The sequence below is a fragment of the Lithobates pipiens genome, unplaced genomic scaffold, assembly GCF_037356315.1.
Source record: "Lithobates pipiens isolate NorthernLeopardFrog02 unplaced genomic scaffold, aLitPip1_a1.2 Scaffold_23, whole genome shotgun sequence".
Lineage (NCBI taxonomy): Eukaryota > Metazoa > Chordata > Amphibia > Anura > Ranidae > Lithobates > Lithobates pipiens.
Genome location: NW_027507785.1, coordinates 111,852,430 through 111,872,561, shown reverse-complemented (window position 1 = coordinate 111,872,561; position 20,132 = coordinate 111,852,430). Strand labels below are relative to the sequence as shown.

At 46.7% G+C, this 20,132-nt stretch overlaps 1 protein-coding gene across 4 annotated transcripts in view; it reads right to left on the bottom strand.

Annotated features, from left to right (window-relative positions):
* LOC143927811 (inter-alpha-trypsin inhibitor heavy chain H3-like) overlaps window positions 1-20,132 on the bottom strand; it is a 227,823-nt gene that overhangs the window by 127,208 nt on the left and 80,483 nt on the right. For all 4 annotated transcript variants that reach the window (XM_077452193.1, XM_077452195.1, XM_077452196.1 and 1 more), the window contains one exon: window positions 13,620-13,736. In XM_077452193.1, the coding sequence (XP_077308319.1) occupies window positions 13,620-13,736 (117 nt within the window). The remainder of the gene's footprint in view (window positions 1-13,619; window positions 13,737-20,132) is intronic.

Sequence of the window (20,132 nt, the reverse complement as noted above, 5' to 3'; positions counted from 1 at the left end):
ACGAGGCCGACCGTTCACGACGGGCCCCATTGACTTCAATAGGAGGCGAACATTTCAAAACTTTTGGTCGAATTTGCAGCCACGAGGTAATTATTAGCAGGGAAAACATAGTCCCACCCCATGGCCAATGGCATAATACATGTATGAGGTGAATTTGGGATCGATAACTACAAGCATTCTTTTTTTATATGGGAAATTGTTCTGACAATTCAGGACTGTGGAGTGCATGAAGGCAATGGAGGAGAGGGAAGGTCAGGGACCAGGGTAGGCAAAGAAGAGGGTGCAGGAGATGATCACCAGCAGCGTGACATACAGCAATGACACATGCACCGTGATAGAGGCATCTGACAACAGCACCGTGATAGAGGGCACTGACATCAGCAGCGTGACATAAAGCATTAACACCAGCACCGTGACATACAGCATTGACAGCAACACCGTGATAGAGAGTACTGACATCAGAAGCGTGACATTAAGCACTGACATCAGCACCGTGATATACAGCACTGACAGCAGCACCGTGATAGAGGGCACTGACATCAGAAGCGTGACATACAGCACTGACATCAGCACCGTGATATACAGCACTGACAGCAGCACCGTGATAGAGAGCACTGACATCAGCAGCGTGACATACAGCACTGACATCAGCACCATGATATACAGCACTGACAGCAGCACCGTGATAGAGAGCACTGACATCAGAAGCGTGACATACAGCACTGACATCAGCACAGTGATATACAGCACTGACAGCAGCACCGTGATAGAGAGTACTGACATCAGAAGCGTGACATAAAGCATTAACACCAGCACCGTGACATACAGCATTGACAGCAACACCGTGATAGAGAGTACTGACATCAGAAGCGTGACATTAAGCACTGACATCAGCACCGTGATATACAGCACTGACAGCAGCACCGTGATAGAGGGCACTGACATCAGAAGCGTGACATACAGCACTGACATCAGCACAGTGATATACAGCACTGACAGCAGCACCGTGATAGAGAGTACTGACATCAGAAGCGTGACATTAAGCATTAACACCAGCACCGTGACATACAGCATTGACAGCAGCACCGTGATAGAGGGCACTGACATCAGAAGCGTGATATACAGCACTGACATCAGCACAGTGATATACAGCACTGACAGCAGCACCGTGATAGAGGGCACTGACATCAGAAGCGTGACATACAGCACTGACATCAGCACAGTGATATACAACACTGACAGCAGCACCGTGATAGAGAGTACTGACATCAGAAGCGTGACATTAAGCACTGACATCAGTACCGTGAAATACAGCACTGACAGCAGCACCGTGACATTAAGCACTCACACCAGCACCGTGATATACAGCACTGACAGCAGCACCGTAAGCAGCCCCAGGAGGAAGTCAGCACAGCACAGGGATGGTGTGATCCCCTCATAGTAAGCAGGCCCAGGAGAAACTCAGCACAGCACAGGGATGGTGTGATCCCCTCATAGTAAGCAGGCCCAGGAGAAACTCAGCACAGCACAGGGATGGTGTGATCCCCTCATAATAAGAACCCCCAGGAGGAAGTCAGCACAGCACAGGGATGGTGTGATCCCCTCATAGTAAGCAGGCCCAGGAGAAACTCAGCACAGCACAGGGATGGTGTGATCCCCTCATAATAAGAACCCCCAGGAGGAAGTCAGCACAGCACAGGGATGGTGTGATCCCCTCATAATAAGCAGGCCCAGGAGAAACTCAGCACAGCACAGGGATGGTGTGATCCCCTCATAATAAGAACCCCCAGGAGGAAGTCAGCACAGCACAGGGATGGTGTGATCCCCTCATAGTAAGCAGGCCCAGGAGAAACTCAGCACAGCACAGGGATGGTGTGATCCCCTCATAATAAGAACTCCCAGGAGGAAGTCGGCACAGCACAGGGATGGTGTGATCCCCTCATAGTAAGCAGGCCCAGGAGAAACTCAGCACAGCACAGGGATGGTGTGATCCCCTCATAATAAGAACCCCCAGGAGGAAGTCAGCACAGCACAGGGATGGTGTGATCCCCTCATAATAAGAACCCCCAGGAGGAAGTCAGCACAGCACAGGGATGGTGTGATCCCCTCATAGTAAGCAGGCCCAGGAGAAACTCAGCACAGCACAGGGATGGTGTGATCCCCTCATAATAAGAACCCCCAGGAGGAAGTCAGCACAGCACAGGGATATCATAAGCAGCCCCAGTAGAAATATGACACCGCTCAACCTCTTCAAAGAGGAGGGTAGGGGCATATAGTACGGTGTGCTTTTTTGGGACAAGGAAGTGAGCCAAATGAAGAAAGAAGGTCTGTGTGCTTGATTAAAAAAATAGTTTATAGACATATACATGGTCTACTGGTCACATGTGTTGAATTCCTCCGAGATCCATGCCTCATTCATTTTTAGAAATGTGAGGTAGTTAACACTGTCGTGAGCTAGGTGAGTACGCTTATCGGTCACGATCCCCCCTGCTGCACTGAACGTCCTTTCGGACAGGACACTGGATGAGGGGCAAGCCAACAGTTCGATTGCAAATTGGGCAAGCTCTGGCCAGAGGTCAAGCCTGCCCACCCAGTAGTCCAGGGGTTCATCACTCCTCAGAGCGTCCACATCAGCCGTTAACCCAATGTAGTCGGACACCTGACAGTCTAGGCGTTCCCTGATGCTGGATCCGGATGACACCTGTCGATGGGTCAGCTGAAAGAATGACCTCATATCCGAAGTCACCAACACATCTTCAAACCGGCCTCTTCTTGCAGGCGCTGTTGGATTGGTACCCGCAAATCCTTCTCTGGGAGTGAGAATTGCTCCTCTGCCAGCGCACGCAAAAGCAGAATGCAGCATTTCTCGAAGCAAGGCCTGGAAGTGCTGCATTCTGACAGCCCTCTGCGACGGCGGTAACATTTCCGCCATTTTGTGTTTGTATCGGGGGTCTAAGTACGTTGCCACCCAGTACTGGTCCTTGACCCTTATGCTTTTTTATACGGGGTCCCTATTAAAACACTGGAGCATGAAGGCCCCCATTTGCCCTAAAGTGGAAGCGGTGTGGTGGCCTGGCTCCTGCTCATCATCCAGGATAATGTCGTCCTCTTCATTCTCCTCTCCCCATCCACGCACAACAGGGATCCCAGAAAGGTTTAAAGCACGCTCTTCTTGCTCCTCCTCATCCGCCCCGGCACCATCCTCCTCTGACTCCTCTTCAGACTCCTGTTGTTGACTTGTCTCAGATAGAGTAGCCCCCCCTGGGAATTCATCCAGCATTGCGACTTCCTCATCTTCCCGCTCCTGCTCCTCCACAGCCTGATCAATGACACGATGCAATGCACGCTCCATAAAGAAGGCATAAGGTACCATGTCACTGATGGCGACATGGCTGCGACTGACCAGTTTGGTGATCTCCTCAAATGGCCGCAGAAGTCTGCATGCGTCGCGCATGAGCAGCCACTGGCGCGGTGAAAAAAACCCCAGCTCCCCAGAACCGTTTCTTTCGCAGAGTTCATACAGGTAGACCTTAACTGCACGTTTCTGCTGGAGCAGCCTATCAAGCATATAGAAGGTTGAGTTCCATCGCGTCGGGTAATCGCAAATAAGACGTCTGACCGGCAGATGGTGTCGCCGCTGAATGTCAGCAAGGCGAGCCATGGCCGTGTAAGATCTTCTGAAATGGGCCGAGATTTTCCTTGCCTGCCGCAAGATGTCCTGGACCCCAGGGTATTTGACAAGGAATCGCTGCACGACCAAGTTTAAGACGTGTGCCATGCATGGCACGTGCGTGATTTTGCCCTGTTTCAATGCGCTAAGCAGATTGGCACCGTTATCACACACCACTTTACAAACTGTCAAATTGAGCGGTGTTAGCCACTGATCTGCCTGTGAACGCAAAGCTGAAAGGAGTGCCGGGCCAGTGTGGCTCTTGGCTTCCAGGCACAACAGACACAGCACGGCATGGCAACGTCTCACCTGGCATGTGGAATAGGTTCTGGGGAGCTTGGGCGGTACAGCGGAAGAGACGCTAGCAGCGGAAAAGGAGGAGGCAGCTGAGGAGGAGAGGGAGGAGGATGGAGTAGGAGGAGGAGGAGAAGAAGAGTCAGGCCTGCATGCAATCCGTGGCCGTAAAACCAAATCTACACGGGTGCCACGGGTTACATGCTTGACGGCCATCAGAAGGTTCACCCAGTGGGCAGTAAAAGTGATATACCTTCCCTGCCCGTGTTTGCTAGACCACGTGTCTGTGGTCAGATGTATCTTGGCACCGACACTGTGTGCCAGAGATACATTCACTTGCCGCTGAACATGGCCATATAGCTCTGGGATGCCCTTCTCTGAGAAATACTTCCTTCCTGGGACCTTCCATTGTGGTGTTCCAATGGCCACAAATTTGCGAAAGGCCTCCGAGTCCACCAGTTTATATGGCAGTAGTTGGCGGGCTATCAGTTCTGACAAGCCAGCCGTCAACCGTTGGGCAAGAGGGTTATCCGGCGTCATCATTCTTTTACGCTCGAACATTAGGCCCACGGAAGCCTGCCTTTTTGCAGAAAAACGTGAGCTTGGCGTGATGGAAGGTGGAGTGGAGGACAATTGTGAGGAGAGAGGAGAAGGAGAAGTAGAAGACGAGGCTGGACGGTGAGAGCCTGCAGTGTGGCTTTGTGTGTTCCGTTGCTCCCACTGGGCTCAGTGATGGCTGCTCATGTGCCTTCTTAAGGCGGTCGTCCCTAGGTGAGTTTTGGGCTTACCGCGACTAATGCGTTGACTGCAAAGATTGCAGATGGCAACGCTATTGTCAGCAGCGGACACGTTAAAAAAAGCCCACACTGCGGAGCCATGTGCCAGTGTCCTGGGAGCGCCAGATGTGACCGTACATGGTCGATGACTCGCTCCTGATACATTTGCAGTCTGCTTTGTCCCTCCTGTGCAATGTAAGTTATTCCTGCTTCTCCTCCCTATCTGCTGGTCCTTATCTCTCTCTGAACTCCCCTCCTCTTCCTCTCTTGTGGGCACCCACGTGACATCACTAGACACGTCATCATCAACGTCACCTTCCCCACCCCTATAAGTAGAGATCTCGGAGTAGGCAGCAACACCGGGGACCAACCTCCTCCTTGGGCTGATCTGGGTACTGTCGTCAGACTGCTGAGTAGCGGTTGTTGCTACCTCCTCTTCCTGATCCAATACCAAGAGTGGCTGCGCATCAGAAATGTCCTCTTGATATGGATCGGAAAATAATTCCTGTGACTCAAGCGGAAGGTATGTGGTGGTGGTGTTGTTGGTGGTAGTGTCTTTGGGGGTGCACATAGCAGAGAGTGAAGAAGAGGGTGCAGATCGAGAGGATGAGGAGGGTGCAGAAGAGTAAGGCTGAGTGAGCCACTCAACCAAGTCTGGTGCGTCCTTTAAAGTAATTGAACGCACCTTCTGCAACTTCCCACTTTGGCTCAAGGCTGTTGCTCCTGCCCTACCCCTACCACCCCTGCGGAAGGGCCTGCCTCTTCCTCTGCCTGTCATTTTTTAAATCACCCTGTGACAAAACTCTTAGTCCCTATACCGCTGAAGGACTGCTGCAGTATAGGGCAGCGGTCAGCAGTGGTGCACCTCAACCCTATCTATTGTGGACCGATAGCGGTCCTTACAGAACAGCAGACTGTACCGCACTCAACCATATGTACTGTAGCACCCTAGACCAAGTTACCAGTCCTTATAAGAACTTTTGTGGACCAAGCAGGTTGTGTGTTAGTGATTAGCAGACTGTACGTCAGTCCCTATACCAATGAAGGACTGCTGCAGTATAGGGCAGCGGTCAGCAGTGGTGCACCTCAACCCTATCTATTGTGGACCGATAGCGGTCCTTACAGAACAGCAGACTGTACCGCACTCAACCCTATGTACTGTAGCACCCTAGACCAAGTTACCAGTCCTTATAAGAACTTTTGTGGACCAAGCAGGTTGTGTGTTAGTGATTAGCAGACTGTACGTCAGTCCCTATACCAATGAAGGACTGCTGCAGTATAGGGCAGCGGTCAGCAGTAGTGCACCTCAACCCTATCTATTGTGGACCGATAGCGGTCCTTACAGAACAGCAGACTGTACCGCACTCAACCCTATGTACTGTAGCACCCTAGACCAAGTTACCAGTCCTTATAGGAACTTTTGTGGACCAAGCAGGTTGTGTGTTAGTGATTAGCAGACTGTACGTCAGTCCCTATACCAATGAAGGACTGCTGCAGTATAGGGCAGCGGTCAGCAGTGGTGCACCTCAACCCTATCTATTGTGGACCGATAGCGGTCCTTACAGAACAGCAGACTGTACCTCACTCAACCCTATGTACTGTAGCACCCCACACAGACCAAGTTACCAGTCCTGATAAAGAGCTTTGTGGAACAAGTGAGTTGTGAATGATTAGCAGACTGCAGCAGAAGGGCAGCAGTCAAGTATAATATTCTTTCTATATTTGGAAGAAAGAATATTATACGTGTACAAGCCTATTACCATACCACTGATACCAGTCCTGAAAAGAACCTTTGTGGAACTAATAGTAACAGCAAGTCTTTAAACTGACCCTCACTGCCTGACACACTGCTTCCTTCCTGTCCCTATACAAAGTGGCAAAAAAGAGGAGCCTGGAACAATTAGTGGTTACTGGAATAGATCTTTTGTGGACCTGATAGTAACAGCTAATGATGATGATAATGATGATGATGACGACTAAACTGACTCTCCCTGTAGCACACACCGTCCTTTCCCTTTCTCTAAACTGACAAAAGACACTCAGGCTGCTGCAAGAATCAGTAGCACAGCAAACCTATATACACCTAACACCTATACCAGTCCTGAAAAGAACTTTTGTGTACCAAATAGCTAGCGTTTTATCTGTCCCTACTCCACACAGCAACCTTTCCCTATAGTGACAGAAGAAAGAATGTAAAATGGCCACCGGATCGGGTGTATTTATAGGTTAGGGGGAATGTCCAAGTGTCCATGTGCTGTCATGTCTCAATTGGCTGTCCTGTACCCCATGATAGACGTGTCATCATAGGTCAAAGTTCTTTTACACATTAAACACGTAAGTCCGCCGGGGCGAACGACGGCAAAAGGCGAGCGAACGAGCGGACCGCGAACGACCGAAATTCGCCGCGAAACGACCGCCGGGCGAACCGTTCGGCCATTACTAGTGGTGAATAGTGCAATGTGCTAAGTGTACTGGATTCCATTTTTTCTCTTTAGAACCAGTAGGTTTTCGTAAGCACTTACAGTGCACTCCGATATATACTATTTGCAAGATTGCATTTATAACTAAAATGTGTACTGATATATACAGCATATTAGAGGTTTTGGCTGACCCTCCCCCTTTAGGTTTGCAATGCCTTTTGTAGGATTCACCTTTACTCAGATTGTAAGCCATTAATAGTATGGCACATATACAGTATATATATATGTATGTATATATATATATATATATATATATATATATATATATATATGCCAGAAAGCCAGAAGCGAGAACATCTTTTTAATTTGAGATAGTGTAGATGCTGTGAAATCCCTGTCAGGCTCTTATTGTTAAATAAATATATACACTGCACTACACACTATACATATACAGTATGATAATCAAAGTGCATAAAGCCATGTGAAAATCATACAGTGGTAAACACAGTCACGGCCAACTGCGGAAAGTGACAATGGTGCAGCAAATATATGTGAAATGAATAAATAAACTTATAACAAATATATAGATAAAAAATCTGACTAGGTAAAAAAAATATATATTAACCACTTGCCGACCGCCGCACGACGATATACGTCGACAGAATGGCACGGGCAGGCATATGGGCGTATATATATGTCCCTGCCTTCCCGCGGGTGGGGGGCCCGACCGTGCCCCCCCCCCTGTGCCTGCGGCGGTCGGTATTCGTTCGGGAGCGATCCGGGATGAGGGGGCGGCCATTCATTCATGGCCACCCCCTCGCGATCGCTCCCGACGAATAGAAATGCTCCGTGACATCACTTCCTCTCCTGTAATGTAAACACAGGAGAGGAAGTGATGTAATCTCTCCTCCGTGTCGGTATTTTTCGTTCCGGCACCGAGGAGAGAGGATCGGTGAGTTGCACCAACACACTACACGTACAGTAGAACATGCCAGGCACACTCACACCCCCCCTTCACCCCCCGATCACCCCCCCAATTACCCCTGCCCCCCCAGTCACAGTGACACCAATTGCATTTTTTTTTTTTTGCATTGGTGTCATTTGTGACTGTAATAACTGTTAGGGCAGTTAGGGTTAGCCCCCTTTAGTTCTAATGTACCCCCCTAACCCCCCCAATAAAGGTTTAACCCCGTGATCACCCCCCGTCGCCAGTGTCACTAAGGCTGGGTTCACATTGCAGCGGTTTATGAGAACGAATGTGATTCGCACCGCACTGCAGTGCAAATCACATCCGATCTCTGTGCGATTCGAGTTCAGCCATACAGATAGTATGGCTGAATTCGCGCCGCACCCGCCGCACCCGCCGCAAATTCTCACGGGACCCTTTTTTTGGTCCGCAGCAGAATCGGATCGCATGGGTGTTCACACCATGCGATCCGAGTTTGCAGATCGCACTGCGATATGCGAACTGATCTGGGGGTGTCATTAACATTTCACTGACACTCCCAGCAGTTCGCATAGGGCAGTGTGAACTGCCGCCGGGAGGCATGCGATGCGGGAACCCGCCGCGGATTCGTGGTGTTCCCGCATCGCTCCAGTGTGAACCCAGCCTAATAAGCGATCATTTTTCTGATCGCTGTATTAGTGTTACAGGTGACGCTAGTTAGGCAGGTAGGTATTTAGGTTCGCCGCAGCTTTTTATAGCGCCAGGGACCCCCATATACTACCGCATAAAGCCCCCTGATTGCCCCCTAGTTAACCCTTTCACCAGTGATCACCATATAACTGTTACAGGTGACGCTGGTTGGTTAGTTATTTTTTTATAGTTTCAGGGCACCTGCCATTTATTACCTAATAAAGGTTTAACCCCCTGATCACCCGGCAGGTGTCATTTGTGACTGTAATAACTGTTAGGGCAGTTAGGGTTAGCCCCCTTTAGTTCTAAGGTACCCCCCTAACCCCCCCAATAAAGGTTTAACCCCGTGATCACCCCCCTTTTGCCAGTGTCACTAAGGCTGGGTTCACATTGCAGCGGTTTATGAGAACGGATGTGATTCGCACCGCACTGCAGTGCAAATCACATCCGATCTCTGTGCGATTCGAGTTCAGCCATACAGATAGTATGGCTGAATTCGTGTCGCACCCGCCGCACCCGCCGCAAACTCGCACGGGACCCTTTTTTTGGTCCGCAGCAGAATCGGATCACATGGGTGTTCACACCATGCGATCCGAGTTTGCAGATCGCACTGCGATATGGGAACTGATCTGGGGGTGTCATTAACATTTCACTGACACTCCCAGCAGTTCGCATAGGGCAGTGTGAACTGCCGCCGGGAGGCATGCGATGCGGGAACCCGCCACGGATTCGTGGCGTTCCCGCATCGCTCCAGTGTGAACCCAGCCTAATAAGCGATCATTTTTCTGATCGCTGTATTAGTGTCACAGGTGACGCTAGTTAGGCAGGTAGGTATTTAGGTTCGCCGCAGCTTTTTATAGCGCCAGGGACCCCCATATACTACCGCATAAAGCCCCCTGATTGCCCCCTAGTTAACCCTTTCACCAGTGATCACCATATAACTGTTACAGGTGACGCTGGTTGGTTAGTTATTTTTTTATAGTTTCAGGGCATCCGCCATTTATTACCTAGTCTCACTAGTGTACCCCTAAATTTAGGGGTGTCTACTTTGCAAAATGGGGTCATTTGGGGGGGGATTTGTGCCATCTTGGCATTTTATGACCTTCAAAACTGTAACGCCCTTAGAAAGCCTGAAGGCGGTGCTTGGTTTTCGGGGCCCCGTACGCGGCTAGGCTCCCAAAAAGTCCCACATATGTGGTATCCCCGTACTCAGGAGAAGCAGCAGAATTTATTTTGGGGTGTCATTTCACATATGCCCATGGCATGCGTGAGCAATATATCATTTAGTGACAACTTTGTGAAAAAAATAAATTAAAAAAAAAGTTTGTAATTTTCCCGCAACTTGTGGCAAAATATAAAATATTCCATGGACTCAACATGCCTCTCAGCAAATAGCTTGGGGTGTCTACTTTCTAAAATGGGGTCATTTGTGGGGGATTTGTGCCATCTTGGCATTTTATGGCCTTCAAAACTGTAATAGGTAGTGAGGAGTGAAGTCAAATATTTACGCCCTTAGAAAACCTGAAAGCGGTTCTTGGCTTTCGGGGCCCCGTACGTGGCTAGGCTCCCAAAAAATCCCACACATGTGGTATCTCCGTACTCAGGAGAAGCAGCAGAATTTATTTTGGGGTGTCATTTCACATATGCCCATAGCATGTGTGAGCAATATATCATTTAGTGACAACTTTGTGTAAAAAAAAAAAAATTTTTTTTTTTTGTCATTATTCAATCGATTGAGGCAAAAAAATAAAATATTCAATGGGCTCAACATGCCACTTATCAATTTCCTTAGGGGGTCTACTTTCCAAAATGGGGTCATTTGGGGGGGTTTTGTACTGCCCTGCCATTTTAGCACCTCAAGAAATGAGATAGGCAGTCGTAAACTAAAAGCTGCGTAAATTCCAGAAAACGTACCTTAGTTTGTAGATGTGACAACTTTTGCGCAAACCAATAAATATACAGTTATTGACTTTTTTTTTTTACCAAAGACATGTGGCTGAATACATTTTGGCCTAAATGTATGACTAAAATTGAGTTTATTGGATTTTTCTAATAACAAAAAGTAGAAAATATCATTTTTTTTCAAAATTTGCGGTCTTTTTACGTTTATATCGCAAAAAAATAAAAATCGCAGAGGCAATCAAATACCATCAAAAGAAAGCTCTATTTGTGGGAAGAAAAGGACGCAAATTTTGTTTGGGTACAACATTGCATGACCGCGCAATTACCAGTTAAAGTAGCACAGTGCCAAATTGTAAAAAGACCTCTGGTCATTGACCAGCAAAATGGTCCGGTCTGAAAGTGGTTAAAGTGCTACTGTGCATCCAAGTGGTCAACAATTATACCACTTTTTATAATGTCCATAGGGTCTTGTATAAAATAAACATTGATTCCACGAATGGGTTTAAACATAAATAGAAAGTGTTCCTGTGTAAATATAACATCCAACTGTGTCAGTTTAAAAGTGCTTTAAAGTCCATGCAATCCTGAAATTACTATGTGGGTGATCCAAAGCATGCCATAGTGTCCTCACTCTGATGCCCCCCCCCCCCCCCCCCCAGGTTGAGAATTTCCCCTGAAAAAGATATGTAATCCCGGTATCGACATGCATTGGGGAGGGGACAGGATGCCATGCTAGGCAGGTGATCTGCTAAGGAGAGAGCACACACCATCCCAATACCAGTCCGGGGTTTCTACCTATTGCACCATTGTCACTTTCATTTTCACATGGTTTTATGCACTTTGATTATCATATATGTATAGTTTGTAGTTTATTTATATTTTGTTTGTATCTGCATGACTTTATGAGACGTGTTTAATGCTTGCAGCTGATCTACGGTGTAATTTGGGCAGTTTTTAGTTAGTGGAGGCTCGCAGGACTTTTTATAATTTAGGTTCTTATTGTTGTCTCCATAAAAGAGATTCACTCTCTACTTGTCTTGGTGACCGTTATCACATGGGAAAACCAAATTTCACAGTTGTCACACAAACAGCAAAAGAGGGCTAAATCTTCTGTTGAGCATACACATTCTGAAGACAACTGTCTGAGATTTCCCCTTACTTTGAAAAGATTTTCTTATGCCGCTTACACACGATCAGACTATCTGGTGGACTTAGTCTGGCAGACAAACCACCGTAAAGTCCCGGGACTTTTCCGGCAGACTAGCATCCTCTGGAACTGTGACATCATAATGGGCAGGGACATCACCCGGCGACGCCCCTATATAAGTCGCCGCACGCCGCGTGCCTGTCATTGGGGCCAGAGACAGCGACGAGTCAACAGCTCAAGAAGAGAAGAAGAGAAGAACAGAAAGTGGCACCGAAGACAGCGGCGACAGTGGCGATAGAAGACCGGGCCACCGCTTGTAAAAGAGCTAGAAGAAGGTGTGGAGGCCTGGCAAGAAGAACCGAAGAGGGGGACAAGACCCCCAAAGAGGGGGACAAGACCAGCAAAGTCGGAAGAAGAGGGCAGCGACAAAGAAGAAAGCCGGGCTCCTCTGCTACTAAAAGAGCTAGAAGAAGATAGCGGAGGAGTCTGGCGAGAAGACCCCCGAAGACGGAAGAATACCCCCGGAGCAATAAACTATTTTTAACCCTTGTGTGTTGTGTTTTTTTTTTATTTTTTTCCACAGGTGAATGGGTAGGGGTACATTGTACCCCATACTCATTCACATAGGGTGGGGGGGGCCAGGATCCAGGGGCCCCCTTATTAAAGGGGGCTCACAGATTCCGATAAGCCCCCGCCCACAGACCCCGACAACCAACGGGCAGGGTTGTCGGGAGGAGGCCCTTGTCCCTTGTGGTACGGCTCAGGAGGGGGTATGCTCACTCGTCCCCACCCCCTTTCCTGACCGGCTGGGTTGCGTGCTCGGATAAGGGTCTGATATGGACCTGGGGGGGACCCCCACGCCCTTTAAGTCCATACCAGGTGACGGGCCAGTGACGCTTCATTCGCTGGTCCCGGCTACCTGGAGCCACTCTCAAAATGAACCGACTTTTCTCTGTACGGGAAAAGTCCATTCATTTCGAAAGTACGGCGGACTAGCACACACACAGACTTTTCCACCAGATTGTTTGATTGTGTGTATGCGGCATTTCACTTACCTTTTCGTCTTCAGGACAGAAAGTGAAAAAAATCTCTCTAATGGAGCATAGACAGCAATAAAAAAAAACCTGACAGAGTTTTTAAATATTCCCTACTCTATCCAGAAGAAACATGTTGGCTCTAGATATACTGTCATTTTTGACAATGTTTCTAAACTCCAATCCTCAGGTTCCCTCAACAAGTCATGTTTTCAGAATTATGCAGATGAAAAGACTGTGGTAATTACTAAGGCAGTGAAACTGATTAATTCACCTGTGCAAAATAATGGGAAGCCTGAAAACATGACCTGTTGGGGGTACTTGAGGACTGAAGTTGAGAAAAATTGGTTTAAGAGACCAACAAATCCAGTGAAGGAATGTTAAAGTGAAACTTCACTGGTTTCTATACCTAGGCAAATTATGTCATGCATCCCAGTAGTCTTCAGGAGAGGAAGAGGAGTTTTCTCAACTAAGCACACCCTCCTGTCTAAATTCCTAAGCTAAGGGCAGATGGTTTCACAAAGTAAATGTTACATGAATCGGCCCTTACTCAAGATGGCAATGGGCAGAAATGCTAGGGTAGTGAGCTCTCAGCAAAATAAAACATTGAGATATGGATTGATGGGGGATTTTTTTTTGCATATTAAAAATTGATTAAATAGCCTTTTCCGTTTGTGGTGCTCAGATGCAGTGTAGTTCCACTTTAATGAATAACAATAATAAGTATATGTTTATCTTACCTGTTCCATCTTTCTACCCTCCATTGATCCACTTTTGTCTATAACGTAAATTACATTTTTTGGCACACTAGCTAATTTTTGGGGTGCGAAAAAGTGAACAAAATATCCATTAACAACCTAAAAAAAAAAATGAAGAACGGTATTAGTTCAAGCAATTAACCAAAGTATAAAGCAAACATCACATTTTTTTGTCACAAGTGATTGAAAAGTGACCAAAAAATAAATAAAAATTACACAAAGTTGTCACTAAATTATATATTGCTCACACATGGCATGGTTATATGTGGAATTACATCCCAAAATACATTTTTATTTCACTCCTCACTACCTATCAGTTTCAAAGGCCATAAAATGCCAAGATAGCACAACCCCCCCCCCCCCCTCCCCCCCAAATGACCCCATTTTGGAAAGTATAAGCTATTTAATATTTTATATATTGCCTCAAGTTGCAGGAAAATTACAACATTTTGTTTTTTTTCACAAAGTTGTCACTAAATGATATATTGCTCAAACATGCCATGGGCATATGTGAAATTACACCCAAAATACATTCTGCTGCTTCTCCTGAGTACGGGGATACCACATGTGTGAGACTTTTTGGGAGCCTAGCTGTGTACAGGATCGCGAAAAACAATCACCGCCTTCAGGCTTTCTAAGGACGTAAAATTGTGATTTCACTTCCTCACTACCTATCACAGTTCCGAAGGCCATGAAATGTCAAGATAGCACAAACCCATTCCCCCAAATGACCCCAAGAAGACACTTAAAGCTATTTGAAGTCACTTAAAGCATGTTGAGTCCATGGAATATTTTATATTTTGCTACAAGTTTTTTTTATTTTTTTTTACACAAAGTTGTCACTAAATGTTAGATTGTTCAAACATGGCATGGATATATGTGGAATTACACCCCAATATACATTCTGTTGCTTCTTCTGAGTATGGGGAAACCACATATGTGGGACTTTTTGGCAGTCTAACCGCGTACAGGACCCCGAAAACCAATCACTTCTAAGGGCGTAAATTTTTGATTTCACACCTCACTGCCTATCACAGTTACGGAGGCCCTGAAATGTCCAGATAGCACAAAACCCCCCAAATGACCCAATTCTGGAAAGTAGACACCCCAAGTTATTTGTTAAGAGGCATGGTGAGTATTTTGCAGATCTCTCTTTTTTACATCACAAAGTTTTGAAATTTAAAAAAAAGGGGAAAAAAAATACATTATTTTATTTCTTCATTTTCAAAAACAAATGAGAGCTGCAAAATTCACCTTAGAAAACTCACCTTAGAAAATACCTTGGAGCGTCTACTTTAAAAAATGGGGTCATGGGAGGGGGGGGGGGGGGGGGGGTGTTGTGCTATCTGGACATTTTAGGGTCTCCGTAACTGTGATAGGTAGTGAGGAGTAAAATTACAATTTTACGCCTTTAGAAAGCCTGAAAGCGGTGCTTGGTTTTTGGGGTCCTGTACACGGATAGGCTCCCAAAAAAGTCTCACACATGTGGTATTCTCGTACTCAGGAGAAGCAGCAGAATGTATTTTGGGGTGTAATTCCACATATGCCCATGCCCACGACTTACCTGGAATCTCCCACTGTGGCTGCTCCAGTAAAACCTGTGTTGCAGGGCGTCCCTGCTGCTGCTCCAATCTCTGTGCAGACACCCGCTTGGAGTATTACCTCTATAGGAGGCATGTCTGGTTCCGCTCCGCTTCCCCAGCTTTTTGGAGCAATCCAATCCAATGCGGAGGGTTTCTCAACCAGGTTGGGATATACTTTTAGATGCTGCCCCAGGCGTTTCCCATGGAAAGAAGCAAAGTAGGTTTCTGAAAGATCCTTGGCCTGGGCAAACGGGAGATGCAAAAACCTGTTGTCTTTAGTTACCCTGAGTTTGTGACTTCTTTTAAAATGGTATTTGATGTTCCTGCACGCTCCACTTCTGCTGCAGAGTACGAGAACTGTTGCCGATTACTCCATTGAATTCAGTACTCTGGCAGCACTGGTTGCTTGGAACAATGAGGCCCTCGTGGCTGCTTTTTCTCATGGTCTCTCAGATACCATCAAGGATGAGATAGCAGCCCGAGATATACCCACTGAGCTGGAGAGGTTGATCATGTTTGCTATCCTCATTGACTCCAGACTCAGAGAAAGATCCCCTTTTAAGGAATACTTGCAGAAGCCTCCTGTACATTTGTCTCCTAACTTTGCAGTCCCACCCTTGCCTCCCTCGCCTCCCATGCCTTCTGGTACCGAGTCGGTCTGTGAAGATGAACCCATGCACTTGAACTTCACATGTCTCTCTGCACATAAGAGAAACCTCAGGAGGAGGGAGAGATTGTGCCTTTATTCTGGCCAGGCAGGTCACTTTTTGAAGTCTTGTCCTACCCGTCCAGGGAACGCCCGAACCATGAGGTCCTGTCATGGACAGACCTTAGGTGGCGTTGTTTCGTCCCCAGTTATCCAGAAGGATAAGCCCCTGGTTTTGGCTACCCTTTCTTGGGCTCAGTTGTCCATCGAGATACAGGCTCTAATTGACTCTGGGGTTGCAGGCATGTTTATTGATGCTGCCAAGTTATTTCCTCACCTAAGTTTCCACTGGTTTTCCGCAACGGTTTTCACAAAGCTTGATTTGAGAGGGGCATACAATCTTGTGAGAACTAGAGCAACGAGTGGAAAACTGCATTTAATACCAAAACAGGTAATTATGAGTACCTTGTAATGCCTTTTGGCCTTTGTAATGCCCCGACAGTTTTCCAGGAATTTATTAAGAATGTCCTCTGAGATTTGTTGCAGTTAGGTGTGGTGGTTTATCTTGGCGATATTCTCATATTTTCCAAGTCCCTGGAGAGCCACCACACAGATGTCTGTTGTGTGCTTCAGAAACTAAGAGAGAACAATCTCTATTGTGAATCGGAGAAGTGCAAATTTCATTGTGAACATGTTAAATTCCTGTCATTATGTCATTTCCACTGCTGGTTTTCCAATGGACCCAGAGAAACTTTCAGCAGCCCTACAGTGGCCCCGACCCATGGGTTTACATAATCTGCAGCGTGTTCTTGACTTTGCCAACTATTATCGGAAGTTTATTCGTAACTTCTCCTCTCTGGTCAAGCCCCTGACTGATATGACCAGAAAGGATGGTAACCCACAGAGTTGGAGTCCATTAAGGCCTTTGAAAGTCTCAAGGCTGTCTTTGTTTCTGCTCCTGTGTTGGCACATCCTAATCCTATGTTACCTTTTATCCTTGAGGCTGATGCTTCTGAGACTGGAGTTGGCACCCTTCTTTTTCAACGTCCTATCTCTGAGAGTGCTATGCATCCTTGTGGCTACTTTTTCAAGAAATTGTCAACTGCGGAGTGCAATTACGAGATTGGTGACAGAGAGCGGTTAGCGATCATTTTAGCCCTGAAAGAATGGAGACATCTCCTCTAAGGTACCACTGTGCCAGTTCTCATTCTTACTGGCCATAAGAATCTCACATTCTTGTCTGAGGCTAAATGCCTCTCTCCCAGAAGGGCACAATGGGCTCTATTCTTGTCAAGTTTCTTTTACAAAGGTTTTTATTGCAAATGAAGTATAACAAAGGTATACAAATAATTACTGGTTACAGTAGACATCAGACAACATAATTTATAAAAAAACAAAACAAAAAAAAGACCCCCCCCCCGACATCAAAACGTTGGCTATATAGAGCTGTGTACAATAACGCACATGAAGAAGAAATGAAAAGCCTAAACGGTTCTGAAATGACATAATCATCAGCAAAAGTAGCCAATGTAAGCAAAGCTTATGGAAACAAAAAAAAAGCCAAAAAAAGTACATATAGGAAAATAAGATAATTGAGGAGTGCAATATAGCCCGTCGGGTTCGGTTATTTCAGTCTACCATAACCGTCAGAATTAACTTGGCTCCATCACGGCCAAAGTCATTAGAGAAAAAAAGACTAAGGCAGAGAAGAAAGAGGTGAATGATAGTAGGAAACAGAAAGAGAGCAGAAAGAGTAGGAAGAAAAGAACGGAAGAGGGGGGGAGGAGTCCATTCCACTAAAGGGAGCGGGGGGTGCACACAGAGACCCTAGATAGACAAAAGTTGGCTGTTGAATCTGGAAGGTTGGATAGAGGATATCCAGGGCCCCCAGGTTCTGAGAAATTTGTCATGAGTATCAAAAGCCAAGGAGGTAAGTTTTTCATTTATCATGATGTCACTCATATGGTTTTTAACTGCCTCGAAACTGAGTGTAGGCGTTTTCCAAGACTTAGCAATAATCAATTTTGTTGCATTGAAAAGGTGTTGGGCTAGTTGACGCTCTGGGCGGAGAAGTTCCTGAATAGGTTTACATAATAGAGCTGCATAAGGGTCTCTTCTCAGGTTGGTATGGAACATATTTCTTAGCAGGGCATATACCCGAACCCACAATCTAAAGGCTCTGGGACAGGTCCACCAAATGTGGGCCATGGACCCTGGTACCGGGCAGCCCCTAAAACAGTTAGGAGAATATGAAGGAATGAATCTTGCTACCCTCTCAGGCGTGTAGTACCACCTATAAAAGACCTTATATGCATTTTCTAATATGAGAACATTCCTGGAACTTTTCATGAGATTTGTGGTCATGATCCGCCAATCTGCCGGGTCCAATTGCGTCCCTAATTCTTTTTCCCATTGGAGATGATATTTGGTTGTAGGGGGTTTGTTGGTAGAAATAATAGAGGACTATATCAAAGATATTGTCCCCGGGGAATGAGGAGTAGCCCTACATACTTTTTCAAAGGGAGTTAGAGAGTACGGGGTTGGCTGAGCCCAGAGGAGCTGTTGTATAAAATGTTTTAATTGTAGGTAACTGTAATGTTCCCGCAGGGGAATGTCGTGAGAAGAACGTAGCATAGCAAATGTAACTACTCTCGTGGGAGTGAGCAAAGAATGGACATCTGTGAATCCACTATTAGCCCACCAAGAAAATTGACCGGGGTTGTCTCTGCTAGGGGGGAATAATGGGCAATGGGAGAGGCGTAGCAAAGGCAGGTGAGAGGATATGAGGCCAGCTGAATACTTTATCGAGTCCCAGATGCGAAGCAAGTGGGCCATACACGGCCCTGTGCCTTTCGGCCGCTGCGAGGGAGGGAGCCATGGCACAGAGGAGATAGGAATAGGGTGCGAATCCACCAGATCGACAGTGGCCCAAAGTGGCATTTGGTAGTTGTCATGAAAGCGAGTGATTTGGGCGAGATTGGCCGCCATATAGTACGCTTGGAGGTTGGGGAGCGAGAGACCCCCTTCAGACCGCCTCGCGTACATTATCTGCTTATTAATTCAAGGGCGAGAAGCGGCCCAAATGAATTTCAAAAGTTTACACTGATGGATTCGCAAAATATGGGGGGAACTGGAACGGGCAATACTCTAAAAAAATATAACAACTTTGGGAGATAAGTCATACGAATTGCAGTGATTCTACCGAACCAGGAGATCGGGTAATGAGACCAAGAAGTTAACAGGGTGTCTAGCTTACGAAAGAGGGGGGGAAATTAGCCTGATACAAACCATCGTATCTGGGGGTGATACAAATTCCCAGGTAGGGTAGTGAGGGAAGCCATTGAAAGGGGAAACTTTCTTTTATGGTAGATAATTCCGATGGGGAAAGGTTTACCGACATAGCTTAAGACTTTGCGGGGTTAACACGTAAACCGGACAGGGATGCAAATGTCTCCAGGAGAGAAAACAAATTGGGGAGTGAAATTCTAGGTGATGTCATGGTTAGTAGTATATCATCCGCAAAAAGCGAAATCTTATGTGGAAAACCTGCCACTTCCACGCCTTTGATATCCGGATGTGAACGGATCGACTCCGCCAGTGGTTCCATGGCCAAAACAAATAAAAGGGGCGAAAGTGGGAAGCCCTGACGAGTGCCCCGTCGTATAGGGAACACATGGGATTCAAACCCATAATATTTAACTTTAGCTTGGGGGACATCGTACAGGGCTGCCAACCAACGCAGGAATGAGGCTCCGAAACCATAACGGCGGAGAATGGTCATAAGATATGGCCAAGACAACGTATCGAAAGCCTTGTTCACATCCAGCGAGAAAAGCATGGTTTCAAGGGATCGACTATGGGCAATATGCTGTAGTTGGATAATTCTACGAATGGCATCTCCAGCCTGCCTCATCGGAACGAAACCTACTTGGTCCTTTTTAATGAGCCGAGGGAGAAACTAATTTAAACGGTTGGCCAAAATTTTTGTAAGGATTTTCATATCAATATTAATTAAAGATATAGGACGGAAATTCGGCCAGGAAGTATGGTCACGGTCAGGCTTCGGCAAAATCACTATATTGGCTGTCAGTAGGTCTGATGAAAGGCTCTGCCCTTGCTTGACGGAGTTGTACATGGCCGTCACGGGGGCTGCAACTACATCCACCATTTTTCGATAATATAGTGCCGTGAAGCCATCCGGGCCTGGCCGCTTCCCGACCTTGAGGTCCTTAATACTTTGTCTGACCTCAGTCTCTTGGATATCAC